The sequence below is a fragment of the Falco biarmicus genome, chromosome 6, assembly GCF_023638135.1.
Source record: "Falco biarmicus isolate bFalBia1 chromosome 6, bFalBia1.pri, whole genome shotgun sequence".
NCBI lineage: Eukaryota > Metazoa > Chordata > Aves > Falconiformes > Falconidae > Falco > Falco biarmicus.
Genome location: NC_079293.1, coordinates 80,690,410 through 80,708,423, shown reverse-complemented (window position 1 = coordinate 80,708,423; position 18,014 = coordinate 80,690,410). Strand labels below are relative to the sequence as shown.

The 18,014-nt window shown below is 40.2% G+C and overlaps 1 protein-coding gene across 4 annotated transcripts in view; it reads right to left on the bottom strand.

The window, feature by feature from the left end:
* DISC1 (DISC1 scaffold protein) overlaps positions 1-18,014 on the bottom strand; it is a 207,745-nt gene that overhangs the window by 4,511 nt on the left and 185,220 nt on the right. For 3 of the 4 annotated variants that reach the window (XM_056343825.1, XM_056343823.1, XM_056343824.1), the window contains 2 exons: positions 16,177-16,221; positions 6,193-6,303 (listed from right to left, as the gene is read on the bottom strand). In XM_056343825.1, coding sequence (XP_056199800.1) covers positions 6,193-6,303; positions 16,177-16,221 — 156 coding nt within the window. Of the gene's footprint in view, positions 1-6,192; positions 6,304-16,176; positions 16,222-17,912; positions 17,989-18,014 lie in introns of those variants that run through there. The other variant, XM_056343826.1, reaches the window with a different exon arrangement.

The window sequence follows — 18,014 nt, the reverse complement described above, 5'->3', positions numbered from 1 at the left end:
ACAATTATGCCTTTGAAAAGCCTTTTGGATGCTTCTGATTCTGTTACCAGTTCCACAGCATTTCATCTTTGTGTATTTACATACATTTACTATGATGTTTTACTCTTAATATGTTCACCAGGAGTATTCATGCATACTTCTAATTTCTGGACAGCTCTATTAATCCAAAGGGATTCTGTTTCTGATTACAAGCAATAGCAGTAGACACAAGACTTCTCCTATCCTAGGGTCTCAAAGCACTGCACAAGAACAAATGAATTATGCTTTGCATCTTCTCTGAAGTAAGAAACATTACTATCCTCTTATAAGCCATCCTGGACTGTCCATCCCTCTGCAACTTAATCACGAGGCTCTGCTGAAAGCTTAACTGGTAAAACAGAAACTCTTCAGTTCATGAACACCATGAAGCCTCTGAAATGTAATTACTTCTGATGCGCAGTCTCTGACTGCATGCTGTTATTTGTAATATCCCAAGCAATTACCAAGTTCTTTTCAGGTAGAGAGAAAAAGCAAAATTAAACCATTTCACTGCCAGTGGATGAGAAATCTTGAAGGATGGAAGAAAGCGAAGACAGGGAAAGAAACTCTAAACCAACAGAAAGCAACAAGGAGGATGCCTGCATAGTCTAACTACAGTAAGTTTCAATAACCTCCTAAATAATACCATAACCAGCTATCAACCAGTAACTGTGAAACAAGCCTTTATGGCTAGGAAAAATTACATGTTACACTGCTGAGCATGGAATCTCTGTCCATATACAGAGGTTATGTCTGGATAAACGGCTTCACCCATTTTGAAAATGGAAAAAAAAACAAACCTAAGTTTTGCATGGGTCCACGTGCAAACATGTCCTTCATGCTTGAATTCTCTAACCAGTGCTGCAAATGTTAAGCCAGTATCAAAGGCAGGAGCCAAAACAAGTTTCGACTAGGAACATTTTCTGGTCCTGCTGTCTTCCTGTGAAAAACTGGCAAAATCTCTCCAATTTCTCATAAGCAATAAATTAAAGCACTTGGGAACAGCTTCACAAAACACAATCTGTAGTATGCAACCACGCTGCACCTCTAACATTGTCCTGGTTGAAGCTTTTCACCTATTTGGCATCCTCTCTTTAAAAAACCAGAGCACCATGACAGAATCTGTGATTTACAAGGAGACAAAAAGCAGATCTAATTACTGCAGACTTACCAAATTTTTGGGAAAAAATGGGCTCATCAATGTATCTTCTGTTCTCTCAGCATAGAGGTTTAGAGAAAAGAGACAAAAGGTAGATATTACAAACCAGTTGCCCTCTTGTAGGCAAGGTTAGTAACTGAGAATATATTGTAAGACAGAAGGGCTACTGCAGAGCTAAGGGACTATGGGATTTTGGACATCTGAAGAAGAAATTAAATCTTGAAGAACAGATATAATCAGAAGGGGGTGTATTTTGTTGTTGGTTTTTTTTTTACCTGGGTAACTATTCTGCTTGTTTTTAACAGCTGAACATTACAGTGGCTGGAGACAGAAGCTCAGCTAGATGTCCCACTACATCTAGCTCTGCAGGAAAGGACCTTGAGGTCATGGTGGACAGCAACATGTCTTGTGGCAAAGCCAACAGCTTCCTGGGCTGCATTAAGAAAAGCATTGCCAGCAGGTGGAGGGAGCTGATCCTTCTTCCACTATGCCCAGCACTGGTGTGGTCCCACCTGCAGTACAGGGTCCAGTTCTGAGGTGCATAGTAAAGAAAGATAAGGACTTACTGGAGCAAGACAGCAAAGGGCTGGTTTAAGAGACTGGAGCATCCATTATAGGAGGAGATGCTGAGAGAGCTAGGACTTTGCAGCTTGGAGGAGGGAAGGCACAGAGGGATCTTAACAATGTATATAAATAGCTGAAGGGTGGGAATGAAGAAGAGGGAGCCAGACTCTTCTTACTAGTGTCCACTGAGAACAAGAAGCAACAGGCAGAGAAGTTCCAAAATAGGAAACTGAATCTGAATACAAGAAAACTTGTGTTTTCTTTTAAGTGAGGGTGGTCAAACGGGTGTTGCACAGAGAGGTTGTGCGTGATCCTGAGCAACCTGCTCTAGGTGACCCTATTTGAGCAGAGGGTTGGACTAGATGATCTCAAGAGGTCAGTTTCAACTAAATGATTCTGTGATCATACATGCCACGTGCCAAAGGACCAGAGAAAAGGTAAGACAATTCCAATTTATTTGGAATGACCTGGGTTTTGGCTTTCTAGAAGCGCACACTTGGGAGCGAAGGAGAGATGCTACGCAAGTCCCTGCTGCTCCTGCATGAGGTCTATGTAGTCCACAGCAAGACAGACTTGGGAAGTCCATCACTTGTCCTTGCAAAATACAGGGGTATTTGTGGTCCTGAAACCAGATCAGAAATTTCCCATTTCCCTCCTCCATTACTGTCTCCTTCCTTCACATCCACAAACACATTTCTGCAAACTAGCAATACCCCTCCCACGTAAAACCCAAAATACACCCCTCAAAAACTACTAAACCCAAAACCCCAACAGAATGACTGCAATGTTTTGGAAAATGGATCACTTCAGTGGTCTGGATATCAGCTGTCTCCAGATCACTTGTTCCAGCAGAAAATGGAAGGCAAAGGAGCTGCAGCACATGTGTGGAAATGCACTGACCTACCTCCATCATGGCACTAACACCACCAGGGGAACCACGTTCTCTCCATGTGACGCACCCTAGGAAGGGCTCACCCTCCTGTCACCCAAAACAAATTCAAAGAGGGCACCACTGCCACCTCTCGCTCTTGTGGGATCCCAACATTTCTTACAGGTTCACCCAGGCTGAGATTCCTCAGTGAGGTACAGTCAGGGCTAAATCCGACACTCCTGCTTCTGTCGAAAACCCATGCCCGTGTAAAGCAAGACTTGTACGAGAGCCTGCCACATGATAAAGGTGAAGGATTAGCAAAGTGACCTGCAACGCCTAATGAATGTTTAGGCACAAAATTCTATTTTCAAAATAACTGTTTCAAATGCCCATTTTTAGGGAGAGGAATGGAGATTGCTTTTATAATAATAGTCCAGCCAGGTTTTCTTCCAACAAAAGCATTTTCACCAGGAGGAACCATTACATGCATTCAAATTGTCTATCAAAATGCAACTGCTAATTAAGAACAAAAATGACTGTGAAATTGCAATGTAGGCTCCATTTAATTTTAGTGGGGATTCCAGGCCTTTACTGTCAGGAAAGTAACACCTCTCATCAGCTCTGCAGACACTGGAATGAGGCACCTCTCATCTTTTGGGTTTTCCAATTAATGATGTGGACTGTTTTCATACACTTGCCAATGATTAACCATAATTGAATGTTTTGTGGGTTTATTTGGTTATACTACATAGATTTTAGCAAATATGTCATAACGCTGCAGAGGAGCTCTCCCCCCACCACCACTGTCTGATGCTTTTTATGCAAAAGTACAGTTTAATATTTGCTGTGAAACGCTTCAATAATAAATGAGAATTCTAAGTGGGTCTATGCCTAGGATCAAGAAATATCACTGGATTTCTCCTTTGTTCAGGTCGTGCTGGCAATTACAAGCAACAGCATGGTTGATTTAAGTGTGCTATGCCATCAAAACGTAGAATGAAAAACAATGACATCTGGGATTTTTCTTCTAATACAAACTTAATTATTAATCAAAGCTACGACAAACATTGGCAAATGGCTTGAGAGCATCACAAATTTATTTTTGTCGGTGGAGTCTTTAAAAGTCTTTTAATAATCAGAAGACAGGACTAATCTACGTCTGTGCAGCCCCCAGTAAGATTTTTGACCTAATACAGTTTGTAATATTCGCATGTAAGGCCATTTTTTAGGGGATGAGGGCAAGGGCAAAAACAACCAGCAAACAAGAGTTTGAAAAATTTACCCTGCTTTCAGTACAATTCCAGCTCTTTAAGCTCCTGCTTTTAGACTTCTACAGATTTTTAATGAAGACTGCATAATTGTCCAACATTTGGGATAAGAAATTGTTTTATTCAAAACCAAGTAAGCTACTGTGCAAACAATAGATCCATCTATTAATCATAAATTCTTCTACCACGGCTAATTATTGGCACCAATCTCAGTGCTAGCTCCTGCAATATAGGCACGTTACTAAGACTGAAAGTTTATTTTATAGGCACTGAGCAGTTTTTATTTAAAAAAAAACAATCTACAGGTCTGTAACTCTGTAGCAGCTATTTTTCTTATTCCTTTTTGAAGCATAGCACAGCGATTACATGTACCAGATGGTAACATTTTATGCACATTGATCTGGACTACCTCTGAAATAGCAACTGAATGTTAATGAGGGGTAGCTGAATTGCTGAACTGCTTCTCTGTGTGTCCCTATGTTTTAAACATGGCTTCTTATTTTGTGACTGATGGTCTGGCTAGGACCAGGGTATCACACAGTGTGCCTTTCTGTATATAGATAACGTGAGCTGAATTTCACTGATAAAGGAAATCAGGTCCATGTCAGACAACTGTGGCTCAGAACGAGACTAACCTACAACTCTTCTCAAACTTCCAGTGATTAAATTTTATTTTTTTCAATTCACTCTCGCAGTTTAACCAGCTTCAAATAAAAAAAAAAAGAAATACGCACACTCCGTAATAAATACAAATACTACTATTTTACATACCTGTAGTGTATTTTCTTCAGGAATCAAAAAAGCAGGTTTTCAGCTTATTTCACCTTACTGAGCAAACTGGAACTATGGTCAGACCTGACTGGTTTGAATATGAACTTACGCCCACTGCAAAGAACCGGTAACTCCAACCCTCAGTGTTCTTCTACTAGGGTCAGTGAGAAAAACTCACTTGAGAGCAAATATACATAAGGGAGGAAGGAATTAGATGCTCTGCACACACACAGGACACGCATCCATATAGCTCTGGAAAGAATGCTCACAAACAGCATTGGAGAAACACAATTGCAACCAAGCATGCATGCTGTAAATATAATTAAAAGAATATTGCAAAGTGACTTGAGGTAAATACAAGAAAATATTGGGGTTTTTTACATTGAAATGCTTAGAAAAGGAAGAAAGATTTGAAGTAGTAACAAATTAGTGACTGGATTTCTCCCCTCTGATACAACCCCCCAAGCACCTTCCTCCCACCCCCCTTTAAAGTTTATCATTCTGATACCTTTTAAAAAAACCAAGTTTCTACAATAGGAATTTTGCAACAACCTGGCGATAGATGTGTAATTACCTAAAACACAGTGGTATTTCCACACAGTGCATTTATTATCCTTTCTTTAAACTCCTGCAGGATGCCCGCCTCAGCTGAGGAGGAACCGAATCCTTCCCAGCACCATCATCAACTCAACTGACCTTTCAGGTATCTATCTCTCTGTAAAGGCTCCTCTGCTAATCTCTCCAACCTGAATTTATTAATCTTTATTACGCCATTGCCTGACACCTCTTCTCCAGTAAAACCTAACCACCTTAGTACTCTCATCTTCCTTAGACTCACTGGTTTTTCTATGAAAATTACAAGTGAAACAATACTCTGTGCTCTTAAACTCTAAAAAATGCCCACAGATGTAGGCCCAACAAATGCCTCATAAAGGTTAAGCAATCTTCAATCAGATACTGAATGACAGATGAAGCACAGAAAGAGATAAGGGTGCTTTATAAGACAACATCTCATCTGGTTACTTGCACTGAGTGTTAGAGGCAGATTAAATTGCATAGGATGACACATCTGCTGCCCACTTTTTTTAAAGGAAAAAAAACCCCAAACCACATCTGACAATATACACAGTCTGAGTCAATGATGTAGCACTTAATTTAGCTAAATCATGTTGGGAAATGCAGGTGCATGGATGCTTGTATACATGCAGCTTTGGGTATACTAGGTATTTCCTTACACGAGCACGACAAAGAAAAGGATTGTAACAGTAGAATAAAGGCTTTTCAGTGCCTAATCACAAGAAGAACTAACTTCTGTTTAAATCAATTAAAGTTGCATCAGACCACAGTAAAAATGCACTGTAGCAAAACTTGCTACAACAAAAATGCCCACTTCAGCAAGACAATCAATTCTCCCCTTCTTAACGTACTTAATCTACATTAAGAACTAGCATTCCACGTGAATCTGAAAGGCAAGTATTTCACATACATACTTACAGAGATTGATATGTATCTATAGCTATATCAAAAAGGATATGAAGAACTCCTTCATCAACTTGGCAGGCTGAACTTTGCAGTTGATCTTCCAGATGCACCAATTTCTCACTTATTGCTTCACATTTTTCTCCCAACTCGGCAGAAAATATGAAGAACTCCTACAGGAAGTTGAAAAAGAAAAGAAAGCATGTTTGCTGCTCACTGCACTTTTCTACATCAAATTTGCATCAAATTAAGGGCAAAATAAAATATTAGTAAGAGGATATGGTACTTTGCAGTGCTAAGACATTGCCTGAAAGGAAATTCCCGTTACAGAAACAAAAAGTTGTTACTATATAATAAATTAGTGATTTATATGAAATGGAATGAGCTTGTGGTCTCAGTCTATTTCCCAGCAGAAAAAAGTCATGATCTCACTTTCAGCAGATGATTAAAGAGGTGTGAAGACTCAACTGCTCTCCCTCTTCCCTGTTGTCTCACCACAGCAGGGGAGGGAAATCACACACTGACTACACCATTTAGGTTCCTAAATTTCAAGTTTTTCATGTAAATATGATTTACACTTTTAGGCCATTTAAATATTTCAAGCAGCATCGCTTTCGGTATCTCTTATAAACACAAAATGTACTTACTTTTTTGAGGAAAAATCTGGCTAGAATACTTTGGGACTTTGCTCAACTGATCAGAGAAAATGCATCAAAGTGTTAGAGATTACATGATAAAACTACACTTTTTTACTGTGTTATCACGAAACAAGACTAAATTTTCAAAAATAATACTTCTCTACTTAGAACTTCTAGAGAAAAACACTTTTTTATTTTAAGCTGAGTATTTCAAACCAGTTGCAAAGTCCTTCCCATAAGTTAGTCTGCTTTCAGATATATGCAGAAGGGTAATTTGTATCTTTTATATTTTGTATTGAGTACTTCTTTGAGAAATTACACAAATAAGCAGCAAATACAAGAGGAGGGGAAAAAAAAAATCAACTAATTTGTGCAGCACTGAGACAAGCCTCTCCTCTCCCTCCCAAGGCATCGTAGCGCTGTTTATAGTGAATGACATGGTTATCTGTAAGGAAAAGAGTATGATGCCAAGAAGTTCTGCTGGAACCATGTTGAAAAAACTGGAGTAATTCACCAGCTGGTGTCCAGAAAAGTGGATTTTTCTTCAGTCTGTGCACCTGTCCCTAAAGCCAGCTGCACATGCACCCATATACAATCTTCAGAAAGTTTTTCTCCTTTAAAAAAAAAATAATACTTTGAGTCCTTTGTACTGATCTGTTGCTATAATAGCAGCCATCATTGGTTGTTTAAGAGAAATCAAGCCTTCAGTCAAAGGCCTTTCAAAGAAATCATGCTAATACTTGTCGAAACGCTGCCCATTGTGGACCAACCTGATTTTTGGTGAACACGTTTACCAGACCTCTGTTCTGTGCCATCCTTACGCTTCGTGACACACAGTGCATGCACAGAGTCAAACGTCAGAACAGCTCTGCTGGCTGGCACATCCCCTGTTACAGCACAGCGCTTTGGCCCTTCTGCTTTCCTAGGGCTCCTGCCAGACGTGGCTATCCAGCAGATCGCAGGGGTGCACAGCCAGCTGCAGCTCGAGCCCTGGATGAGCGAGCTGGCTGAGAGAGGTTGTATCGCAAAACACCGGCAGCTCAGACACAGGGAGGCACGTGAGAACCAGCTGGCTGAATCCCTGCCGCCGCGCACGAGACCGGAGCAGCCGCCTTCAGAGCCATTATCAAACACCAGAATTACAGCAGCACTCCACAGAATTTACAGACAGAAAAATGACCCGTTGTTTTTAAAATGTGAACAGGGGAGGAGAAGGTACACATTCTCTCTACAGCCGCTAGGAACGTCCTTTTCTCAAGACCAGGGACAGAAGATGAGGAACAAGTCTTCCATCCAGCTGCTAAATCATTTATTCAGTACACCAGCAGGACTCCATATGCTGTTAAGGAGTGGGATAACCCTGGCAATTTATATCAACAGAAAGCTTTTAGGGAATCATTCTGTGACACGCATGCGAGAACAGATGACAGTTGTCTAAAAGAACTTAGGTCTTGGGCTAGAAGACTGAGTAAATTGCAAAAACCTAGTATTCTGAAAGCACATCTAAAATTACGACTGTCTAGAGAAAGCTCCACCTCTGAACACTGATTTTTCTCTAACAGTTACATGTAAGAAAATCAGGTCTTCACAAAACCGTCATCCCCAATGCAAGAAAAACAAGGCAAAAACCACTCAGTGCTATACAACCATTGAACAGTTAACTGAAGAATGACTTTAATTAATGCACAAACTCCCAAGTATTGCTCTGACAGAAAAAAGCCAAAAGTGAAGTTTTCAAACCAGACTCTTTCTGCAGACTGTGTACTTTGACAAAATTAATTAGTCCTGTACAGATCCTGAAGAACTAGTATCTTATAGTGACACATAAAAAGCAGATTCTTGCTCTAATAACATCAAGTTATTGAATACTTTAATCTGATCCAGTCACTGCTTTTATCAAGAACTATTAATATATGAGATTATTGGATCATATTCATGCTGTCAAAAAAATGACACTTCTCATACTGATTTGAAATCATCAGTTACTACAGACAGCAAACAAAAGAAGTATGTGTTACAGCACACTCCTGAATACCTGTGCCATTAATTATATTTAAATATTAAAAGCATTATAAAGATATGCATTATAGTAGGGTATCCCTTTCTTTTTTAGGGTACTGTTAATAGCAGGAACGTTTATCCAGATAATGGGTTGCCCAACCAGCATTATCATCAGTTGCTGTAAGAGAAGATCCATTTCTCCCACTTTTAAAATTGCCCTCATGTTTCCAGTCTCATATATGCAAATACAAGGAGTTCAGTGAGCAGCTAATCTAAATGATCAGCACACCGGCTGGATTTGTCTGGCCCTGCCGTAAAGATCCACAGTCGAAAAATTTTCCCTAGTCACTGTGTCAGTGAACGTACAGGGCAAACCAGGCCTTTTAGACCTACCCCCTCACCGAACTTCAGGTGGGTTGAAAGATGCTGGAGACAGCACTTAGATACCTGGTTGGCAAAACAGACTCCAAGTTGCAGTGGCCTTGCTCTAATATGCACAGATGCTGAAACCCCCAGATAAAATCCAACTACAGCCTGCAATCCACAGATGCAACGCAGCTGGATGACTACATTTAGTGGCATACGGCGACGTAATCTGATTTCACAATTGTCATTTTCTTTTCCCCTTTAAAAGAAAACTTGACAGCCAAGTAAAGAAAGGTCCCAGGAAGGATGGAAGGAAGGAACCCAGCGAAGAAGCCCCCAGGACCCTAGGACTTCAGGTGAACGCTCATTCTGTAGCAAAGGCACCTCATGGTGCTGTGCATCAGTGCTAACCTGTACTTTGGGGTTCTGAGCTTTGGCTGGTAGCTTCTACCGTCCTGCAGTTCCAGCCAAGGGCTCTACTTGTCTCACACTAAACAGGCTTAAAAATAAGAGACTACAGTTTTTAACTCACTGGCTTTAATTCCTTTGTCAACTGAATATTTAGATTCTCACTTCAAGTAAAATGTCCATTCTACCTCATGAGAAAAAATTTAAGTGTATTCTTCCTTCACACTTCCTTTAAGTGTATATTCTTCACGTTTTGGGTACATAATGAATCGTCTAAAAATGTAACAAACATCCTTTTTACTTTGGAAATTAAGATACATGAACAATGAGTACTAGGAAAACGTGCTTAATGTAGAATTGTTACAATATGGGAAGGCAGGGAAATTAAGTAAAAATTGGATCAAACTTGTTTAGGTCTTTAAATACTTGAAACCATTTAATCATAACTATATGGCTATGGTTGCATTGCAGTGTAACTAAAATTGCTCCACAAGGTATGAGTTATAGTCTGTTAATCTTAAACTCCTAGTAGGCATTTTGCAGCTTAATTCCTCTTTAATACAGCAATAATAGTGTACAGACAAATTGGTTTTGCACCTACATGACACAACTACCTTTTTAGTTGAAATGAGAAGTTCCTCCATAGTTTAGACAAGCATCATCTCCCAGGAGCTTACTTGCAGGCATAATTTGAAATATGCAGGAGGATCACCATATAAATTATGATCTTCCAGAACATATATATATATATATATGGCCTTTCTTATTTTTGATTGGAAAGATGCGGTCATGCAGAGAACTCTAACTTTAGTTTAACATCAACAACAGCTATAAATTAAATGGGAAGGAAAATATACTGTTCTCAAAAATATACAAGAATAATTCTAAACATTCAACCAATTCCACAGCTTCTGCCCCCAGGCCCTCATTTGAAAAAACTTCGATAACCCAGAGAAGTAGATAGGAAAGATTTCTCTCAGTGCCTTTCATGCCTAGTAACATCACTGGTAACATTTTTATTTGACATTTGTCTATGCAGGCAGGGAAACCGCTGTCAGTGACACACGAACTCTTCAGAACAGCTCTCGGTTGGAAAGTGGCACTTTACACTGATCAACATCTCTGAGAAGAGAGTGGACTCTGCCTCCAGCTCAACATATTAATCAAATACAACTCATCCAAGCTTGTCAATTATGTCAACGCTTTAGACTTCTTTGGTTATTTTTGCACTAACAGCACTTTCAGGAAGCAGCTAGGAGAGACTGTGGAAGTCAGGGAAGAGCTGAGATGCAATATTGCTTTACGGATTTTCCTGTGAACAGGGGATGTAACTAGTTGGGATTTCTGCTCACCCCCAATCCGCATCCCTAAGCAGGTAAAAACAGCACAAATGTGGGTGTGATTTGTTATTTTTTAGGGTGAAATTCTGCTTCCTCATGCAAAGTAGAAATTCTCATTCTCTTCCAGAAATGAGTCTGATGCAAGAAGCAGGAAGAACACGGTTCCAGCTGATGCACAGCTGGAACATCAGCATACTGAATTAAGAGCTGAAGGAATAGCTTCCCTAGCACTTTACCCTTATGCATTTCATTTTATGCTTTTACAAGTCACTTTAGTCACCTATGAGCAACAGCTCCTTGACAGCATTACTCAAGGAAAATGTTTGACGAGCTTTTCCATTGCAAACACTTTCTGTGCTCTCTTGGATCTAGTTCAGCAATTTTATGGAGAAGAATCAGTACTGTAGTAGCTACATCTAACTCTATTAGAGATTAATGTCTCTATTAGAGTCTTTGCTGGTTGTGTTGAGAAGCAGGATTCCCAGATATATCCATAAAAGTCAACCTTCCTACAGAGGAACTTTCGTAAAAAGGTGTTGCCTTAATTCCAACTAGCAATATCATAACCCAAATAAGATAAAAGCCTTAGAAGACCTTCTGCAGAACATCAAAGCCAGATTTCTTTCAGCTGTACTAAATCTGTTCTCTCCTGTAATAGTTAAAGTAATTCAAAATAACATAACAACTAAAAAAGTTGCCCTTGCAGACAGATACTTCATATTACGGCACAAGGTTTAGAACAGTGAGTTACTGTTGGCAGACCCTCACCCCTTGCAGAAGTTAATGGAAATTGTGAGCACTGGAAACTCCTAATCATCAGGCCAGGGCATCTCTTAAATCAGTCTAGAAACAAAATGCAACCAACCATATGTTTGCCCTGCTTGAGCAGATGCTTCAGTTGCAAGCAGGCTAAGTGCACGTGCCCTCAGGTATGAGCTAGATGGCCACAAAGTGTCCAAAGTGCAGGTGGAGGAAGCATTTGCCCCTGCTCTGCATCCCAGATTTCCTGCCCTGTGTGCATTGTCCTGGGCAGGTATTGTAAATGAGGAAAGTAAAATGGCCACTGAGAACAGGTCTGGTCTCTTACTCTGAAAATAATGCGTGTTACTCCTGACCGACACCAGCTTAGCATCGTGGCAAGGCTGACCAGGAAGCAACCAGGGACCACCAAAGGCTGCTCGGTGACCTGCCGTGGCTGTCCTCAGCTGGTGTCAGCCTACACAGCCCCTGGCAGCTGGCCGGGATTTTGTGGTTCTGGTGGCAGGGTAGAGCCTGCTCCAGAGCCGAACTGCCCTTGCAGTGAGCAAGTTTTCCTACCGCAAACTTCCCTTGCTACAAACCAAGGTGGTTACGTTGCATTTTACCCTTATACAGCACACAACGATAACTAATGTCCTCCTTATCATTATTTTTTATGTGATTGAAGACCTTGACTTTCAACCAGACCAGGATTTCTAAACCTTTTATTTCTATTCCTTTCCTTCTTTTCTTCAGTGTGTTCCTGCCTTTTACAGAGTGAGGTGCCCAAACCAGCACTGTAGTCCTCTGGAGGCTCTGACATTCTCAGCTAAGCACAGTAATTATTTCTGTCTTACAACTGACATTCCCATTAATGAGGCTGCAAATGACATTTGCCCTTCCTTGCAACAGGATGAAGGTAATGAATCCCACTCTATCTGCAGTCCACTATAACCCTAGATCCTGCTTCTGCAGTATTGTCATCTTAGCTGCTATTTACCATCTGTATACATAAATTTGACTTTTTTCTTCCTCAAGTGTAATTTGCACCTGTCTTTCAACGTATCCCATCTTATTGATTTCAGGCTATTCTTTCAATCTATCAAGAGCATTTGGAATTCTAATCCTAATTGAAATTATGTTGACTGGCACATAAACTCCTAGCCTACCTCCTTTTTAAAGACAAATACCAAGTCTGCCTTTTACCGATCCCCTAGGACTTCAGGAGTTTTCAAAGCAGCTTGTTAATGGTTTGGAGATTGTTTTTCTTGGCTCCTATGCACTCAGAAGAAATTTCATCAGTCTAGCCTGACTTGAGTACATCTCACTTGCCTTAGGATCCGTTACTACATTTGTCTCTTGCTACCTTGTACTGAATACTTAAGAGCACTACATACATGGACATAGTTTATCATTTTTAGAAAGACTAAAACCAAAGAGAGGAAGAAAAAAAAATATTTCTGCCCTCTGCTCTAGTTTCATTATTTTCTCCTTCACCTCTCTTGTTAGAAAACTCACGTTTTCTTCCACCTACCCCTTACACACAGCTTATCCCTGAACTCCCTAGCCATTTTGCATGTCTTTTGTTCTACAGTAGCTTAGTGTGTTCGATGGTCCTGCTGCTTCACTTTTACACTGTGCAGTACCCTTTTAGGGTCATCCTTAGGAACATTTTTGTCCTTTCCTTTTCAGAATTCTTTTGGTAAACTGAAGAGTTGCTGACAGATGCGTAGTCTGCCTTTTCTGCACCAAAAGAAGATGGCACTGTACTAGAAACATGAAGTCTTCTAGAGGGGACCAAAGATCATCTGCTGGTTCCTCCTCCTACAAAGTCTGTCCACAGAACCTCACCTGCTGCTGCCCTGATTTTGTTTCGGTGAGGTTTCCCTTTCATGAAGGTGGTTATCTACCTTTTCTCGGAAGAGGGATCAAGGTTGTTTCCCAATTACTTTTGCCCTTACCACCTTCCACTTACAGACTGCTAGCTTGTTCCATCAGCCTGTTTATGCATATTTAGGAGACTGCAGCACTACAACACGCTCCTTGTTTCTCATATGCAACGATTCAGGCATAAAGCTTTCCAGACAGCTGTTTCACAACTGTGACCTACCTCCTCCCTGCCACCACACGCTTATCCCACATTCCCTTTGCTTGCACTGATCCCCTTCCCTCCTCCACAGGGATACAACACCACATGGGACTGTTAAATTACTCATCAAAATTACAGCCTGTTGTTGGCAGTTCTTCCCCTCATGTATCTTCCAGCTATGGAGGAGTGTCCTTCGAAAAACATCTACGCAGGAATAGAGCTTTCCACTGCCATCCAGCAGCCTGCTGTGGTCTGGGTGACAGCAGTCCTCCCGTTCTCATCTCCAGCAGACTGAAGATCTTTCCTGAGTGCAGACTTCCTAAAATGAGTGCACACTACTTCACTGGCTCATTTAATTAAACTGGGACAATTCCAGTTCCTGCTGTGGGAGGATGAGGACATTTACTGACTTAGCAATAAAATTCACAGTGGGCCAGGACCTGGAAAAGAAACAAAAGCCCCAGACTGGTTTTTGGTGTCCACACCCTGCTGTGCTAGGAGTCAGCATAGCCGGGTATCATTTATAGGTGGTTCCTAGCATTGTTCACTCCATCTCTGCTCCCGAGTCACTAAGATGCAACAATCTGGAATGACTAACAGGGTGCTCTCCTGCAGGCAGCAGGGAGACTGACAAGAGTGGATTAGGGGACCAGGGCTTCAAAGGAACATTTAGGCAAAGCTTTGCCATGGTACAGGGTGCTGACAGTTTCATGGAGTTTTTATAGAGCTGTCTACAAGTCAACATTAATCCAGCTGTGGCAGCGGTGTGGTAAGAGCCTGGCTTTCTAACAAATTTCCATTTCCTCTATTTCTGTCATTGCTCTCTATTCTCTTTATGCACATTTTTCCTCAAAAATTCAAAAGGGCAAAATTCCTCTGTTTGTGAGGACTCGTAACATATTAAGCTCTTAGTGGATACTTCCACAGCGGCAGCCCTCTACGCCCATGAGCTCTGGTGCATTTGTAAACTCAGCACACACATCGCGCTCACATGCTCTGGATACATCTCCTGTAAAGCAAAAGAACAACTTCAGTCAAGGCTGTGCTACAACTTTCAGTGGAGGTCACTGCTGGACATAAGCATGCAGCTGTACTCTATCTGCTTTGCTTCAGACCATACGCAATTTTTTTAGTTTCCAGCAAATATCCTGCTGTCTTGGCAGCTATCACTGCCAACATGCCCTAAGCATTTTGCCCTGCTGGGAGCAGGGCTTTTTGCTACCTTTATCCTGGGAGACTACCTGACCCTATTTCATGCCATCTTGTGGACACAAGCACCTGCACAGTTTTCCTTTAATTCACAACAAAGTTTACTGCTAAGAAAGGCTATTTGCATTTTCTGCAAAGTTCACCTTCGCTCTCAAGGTTTTTATTTATGCTGAACTCACACAGAACTATGCAGTCTATCCTAGGCGTGCTCTCACGTCACAGTTCCCTTGCACACAAGGTCAACAATCTGAGCTTGGTCTTGCAGTTAAGATTATCTTTCCTGGAGCATTCCGGCTGCTCCACAGTCTTTGGATTCATTGGTGGGTATCTAAAGAAATGCCTCATCTGAATAATTATCCCAAACTGCAATTTTTATTTATATATTTATTTAGTATTTGCTTGGCTCAGCGCTTGTCACCTGTACTTGACAGGTGGCATTTCTGCTATTATGGAAGGTGAACTAGGGGTTACTTACCTTTGTAATTAATTTGCTGGCTGGACACAATGCTTGGATACTAAATTTCCTTAATATGTAAGTTGCAACCCAAGGCACACCATAAAAATGGACCAGACTGAATCCACACAGCTCTTAGAACCTGTATAACTCTCCTTACACATATATTACCTGAATTTTTAGTTTGTATGTAGACAGATTTTTGTATGTACACAGATTTTTCTAATCACTTACTCTCCTAGGAAATGCATCTCATGTTACTCAAGTATCCTAGACTTTCTTAAGTATATAGACTAGGATCTGACATCTTTTTTACTTATGAAAACAGTGTAAAATTACAAACATCCAGTATTTTTATTCAAATTGAATTCCTATTACCCTGTATTGTGCTACAATTCAAAAGTAAATTCAAAGGTATTTTTAGTGGTACAAGGAACCAAGTAAAGCATCATGATTTTGTTCTATTCCTAAGCATCATGACAGTGCTACAGTGAGGTTGGCTAAATATCGTCGGTCCTACTTTTCCCCAACGTATTCATCCTGTTGTTGGTATGTATTAAAAGCACTAGTACAGGATTCAACTGGAAGCTCCCTGAAACACACGGCAATTTTGCCATTATCAATCAATGGGAAAAAAAGGAATGGGCCCACTCTAGTTGTGCCTATGCTGCTTTTCTAAGTGCTCGCACATTCTAGCAATTTATACTTGAAGGTAATAGTATAAAAACAAGTGTCATTAGTTCTAATTGAGATCCAGAAGCCTGCACAAGATCACTGCTTTATACTGCCTAGAAAACACTTACCTCAGATAAATGACCCTCTGCTCCAAATGAAATGTCTTCTATAACCTGTTAGAGATAAATTATTAAGTATATGGTAGATACATGCTATATAAACAATAAGATTTCAATGGAGCTTAAAAAAAACATATAGCACATTAAGAAGTTATATAAGCTGAACAGTTACATCATTTTGCTTCACATGCATGAAACACTTCAATTGCATTTATAATGGAGCAGTGGCAGCCACACAATATTTAAAGCTAAATTTGAATACATTTTATTAAAGCCTGCCTTTGACTTCCCAGTTAAAACCCACATGGAATATGCCTCAGACTAAAAGACTAACTATAGACTGAGACAAGTTTTTCTGTCTTATGGATCCATACACCATTCAAGAGTGCACAGAATTTTTTTCGGCACAAAACCCTGTAAGTGATTTTGGGCAGGAGAAACAAGAGACCCCACTGATGTTTTGTATTGGTAACACATGCTAACTACGGTCAGTTCCTCTTTCAAAACTTGCTTCATCTGTAAAGTCTATAAGAAATTAGCCAACATTTCGTTGATCGGCTGAAGAGCAAAGAAATTTGATGTTGACGTTATTGGAAAATCGTTAGTTCTTATCACACATAACAGTATTGAAAATCTTTAAATAAGCTGAGATATGGATATTGATTTGATAGGGCAATATTTAGTATCGTAGCTATGTACATACATATAAACAATGAAGTGCAAAATCATTATGCTGCCCTAAGATCGTTATTATTATTATTATTATTACTGGGTGCTATTTTCAGTAATTTATCTGAAAAGTGGTTGCTTAGATTTCTTTTACCTGTAATATTAATTTTCTAATGATATTTTTACTGCTAAATACATGTAAGCATTAAGTGTACTGAGATGCTACGACCTCTGGCTAAAGAGATCACATTTTTACCAGCAGATACTACACAACAGTATCACGTACAGCCAAGCGGCACACTGCACTGCACAACAACGCATGTGAACATACAACAATGATGTGACCGTTGTGTACAAGCCCCGCTGCCTGTTGCTACAGAAATCCCTTCCAGCTTGGATCAATACAAAAAAACACTCAAATGCTGACTTTTACTGACGCTTAATGCTGACATTTAAAATGAAGATTAAATTTAAAGTTTCCAAATTATTTTTGAAGCTCTACAAATACAACGTTTAATTAAAACTCGAATGAATGTACAGTTGATTTAGCTTTCTAAAGGCTTTGTCCTTTACACATTGCACATTTGCCTCCTGGACCACTGGCTATCTCAATGCCCAGTAATAAGGTACAGCCTGCTGACACAGGCTTTCTTGGTGCTTGCTATTGCTAAATTCTGAAAAATGTTGTCTCATATCCTGTGATGACTTTGTTTTAATGACAGACACCACATTAAATATTCATTTATTTTTTTTTCTTCAGGATTGTCCACTTAGTATCACTCAGAACTGTTCTATAAGATTCAGTATCTTAAAAAAAGTGAATCACGTGAAGGCCTTGCAATTACAGAACATCTTCCCAGCACCACAGTGCTCTACAACAGACCCTGAAACATCATCCCAGATGGCAAAACTGAAGTAGCCAGAGGTGAGGAAAAAACAGCAGCCCTTACTCTCACCCCTGTTCTCTGCCGCTTTTATGGTGAAAAAGTGAAAAATGATCTACAAAGAATTCTGGTGGTATAACTATCACAAATACTGACTTACAAAAGGTAACACTACCAAATTTTGGGTTTTACCTTGTAACTTTAATCACCTCAATTTTCTTGAAATCTAGTAGGTGTTGCTTTCCTTCATAGTGATTAAGAGGGAGCACTGCACAGCATGCCAGATAGCAGAAG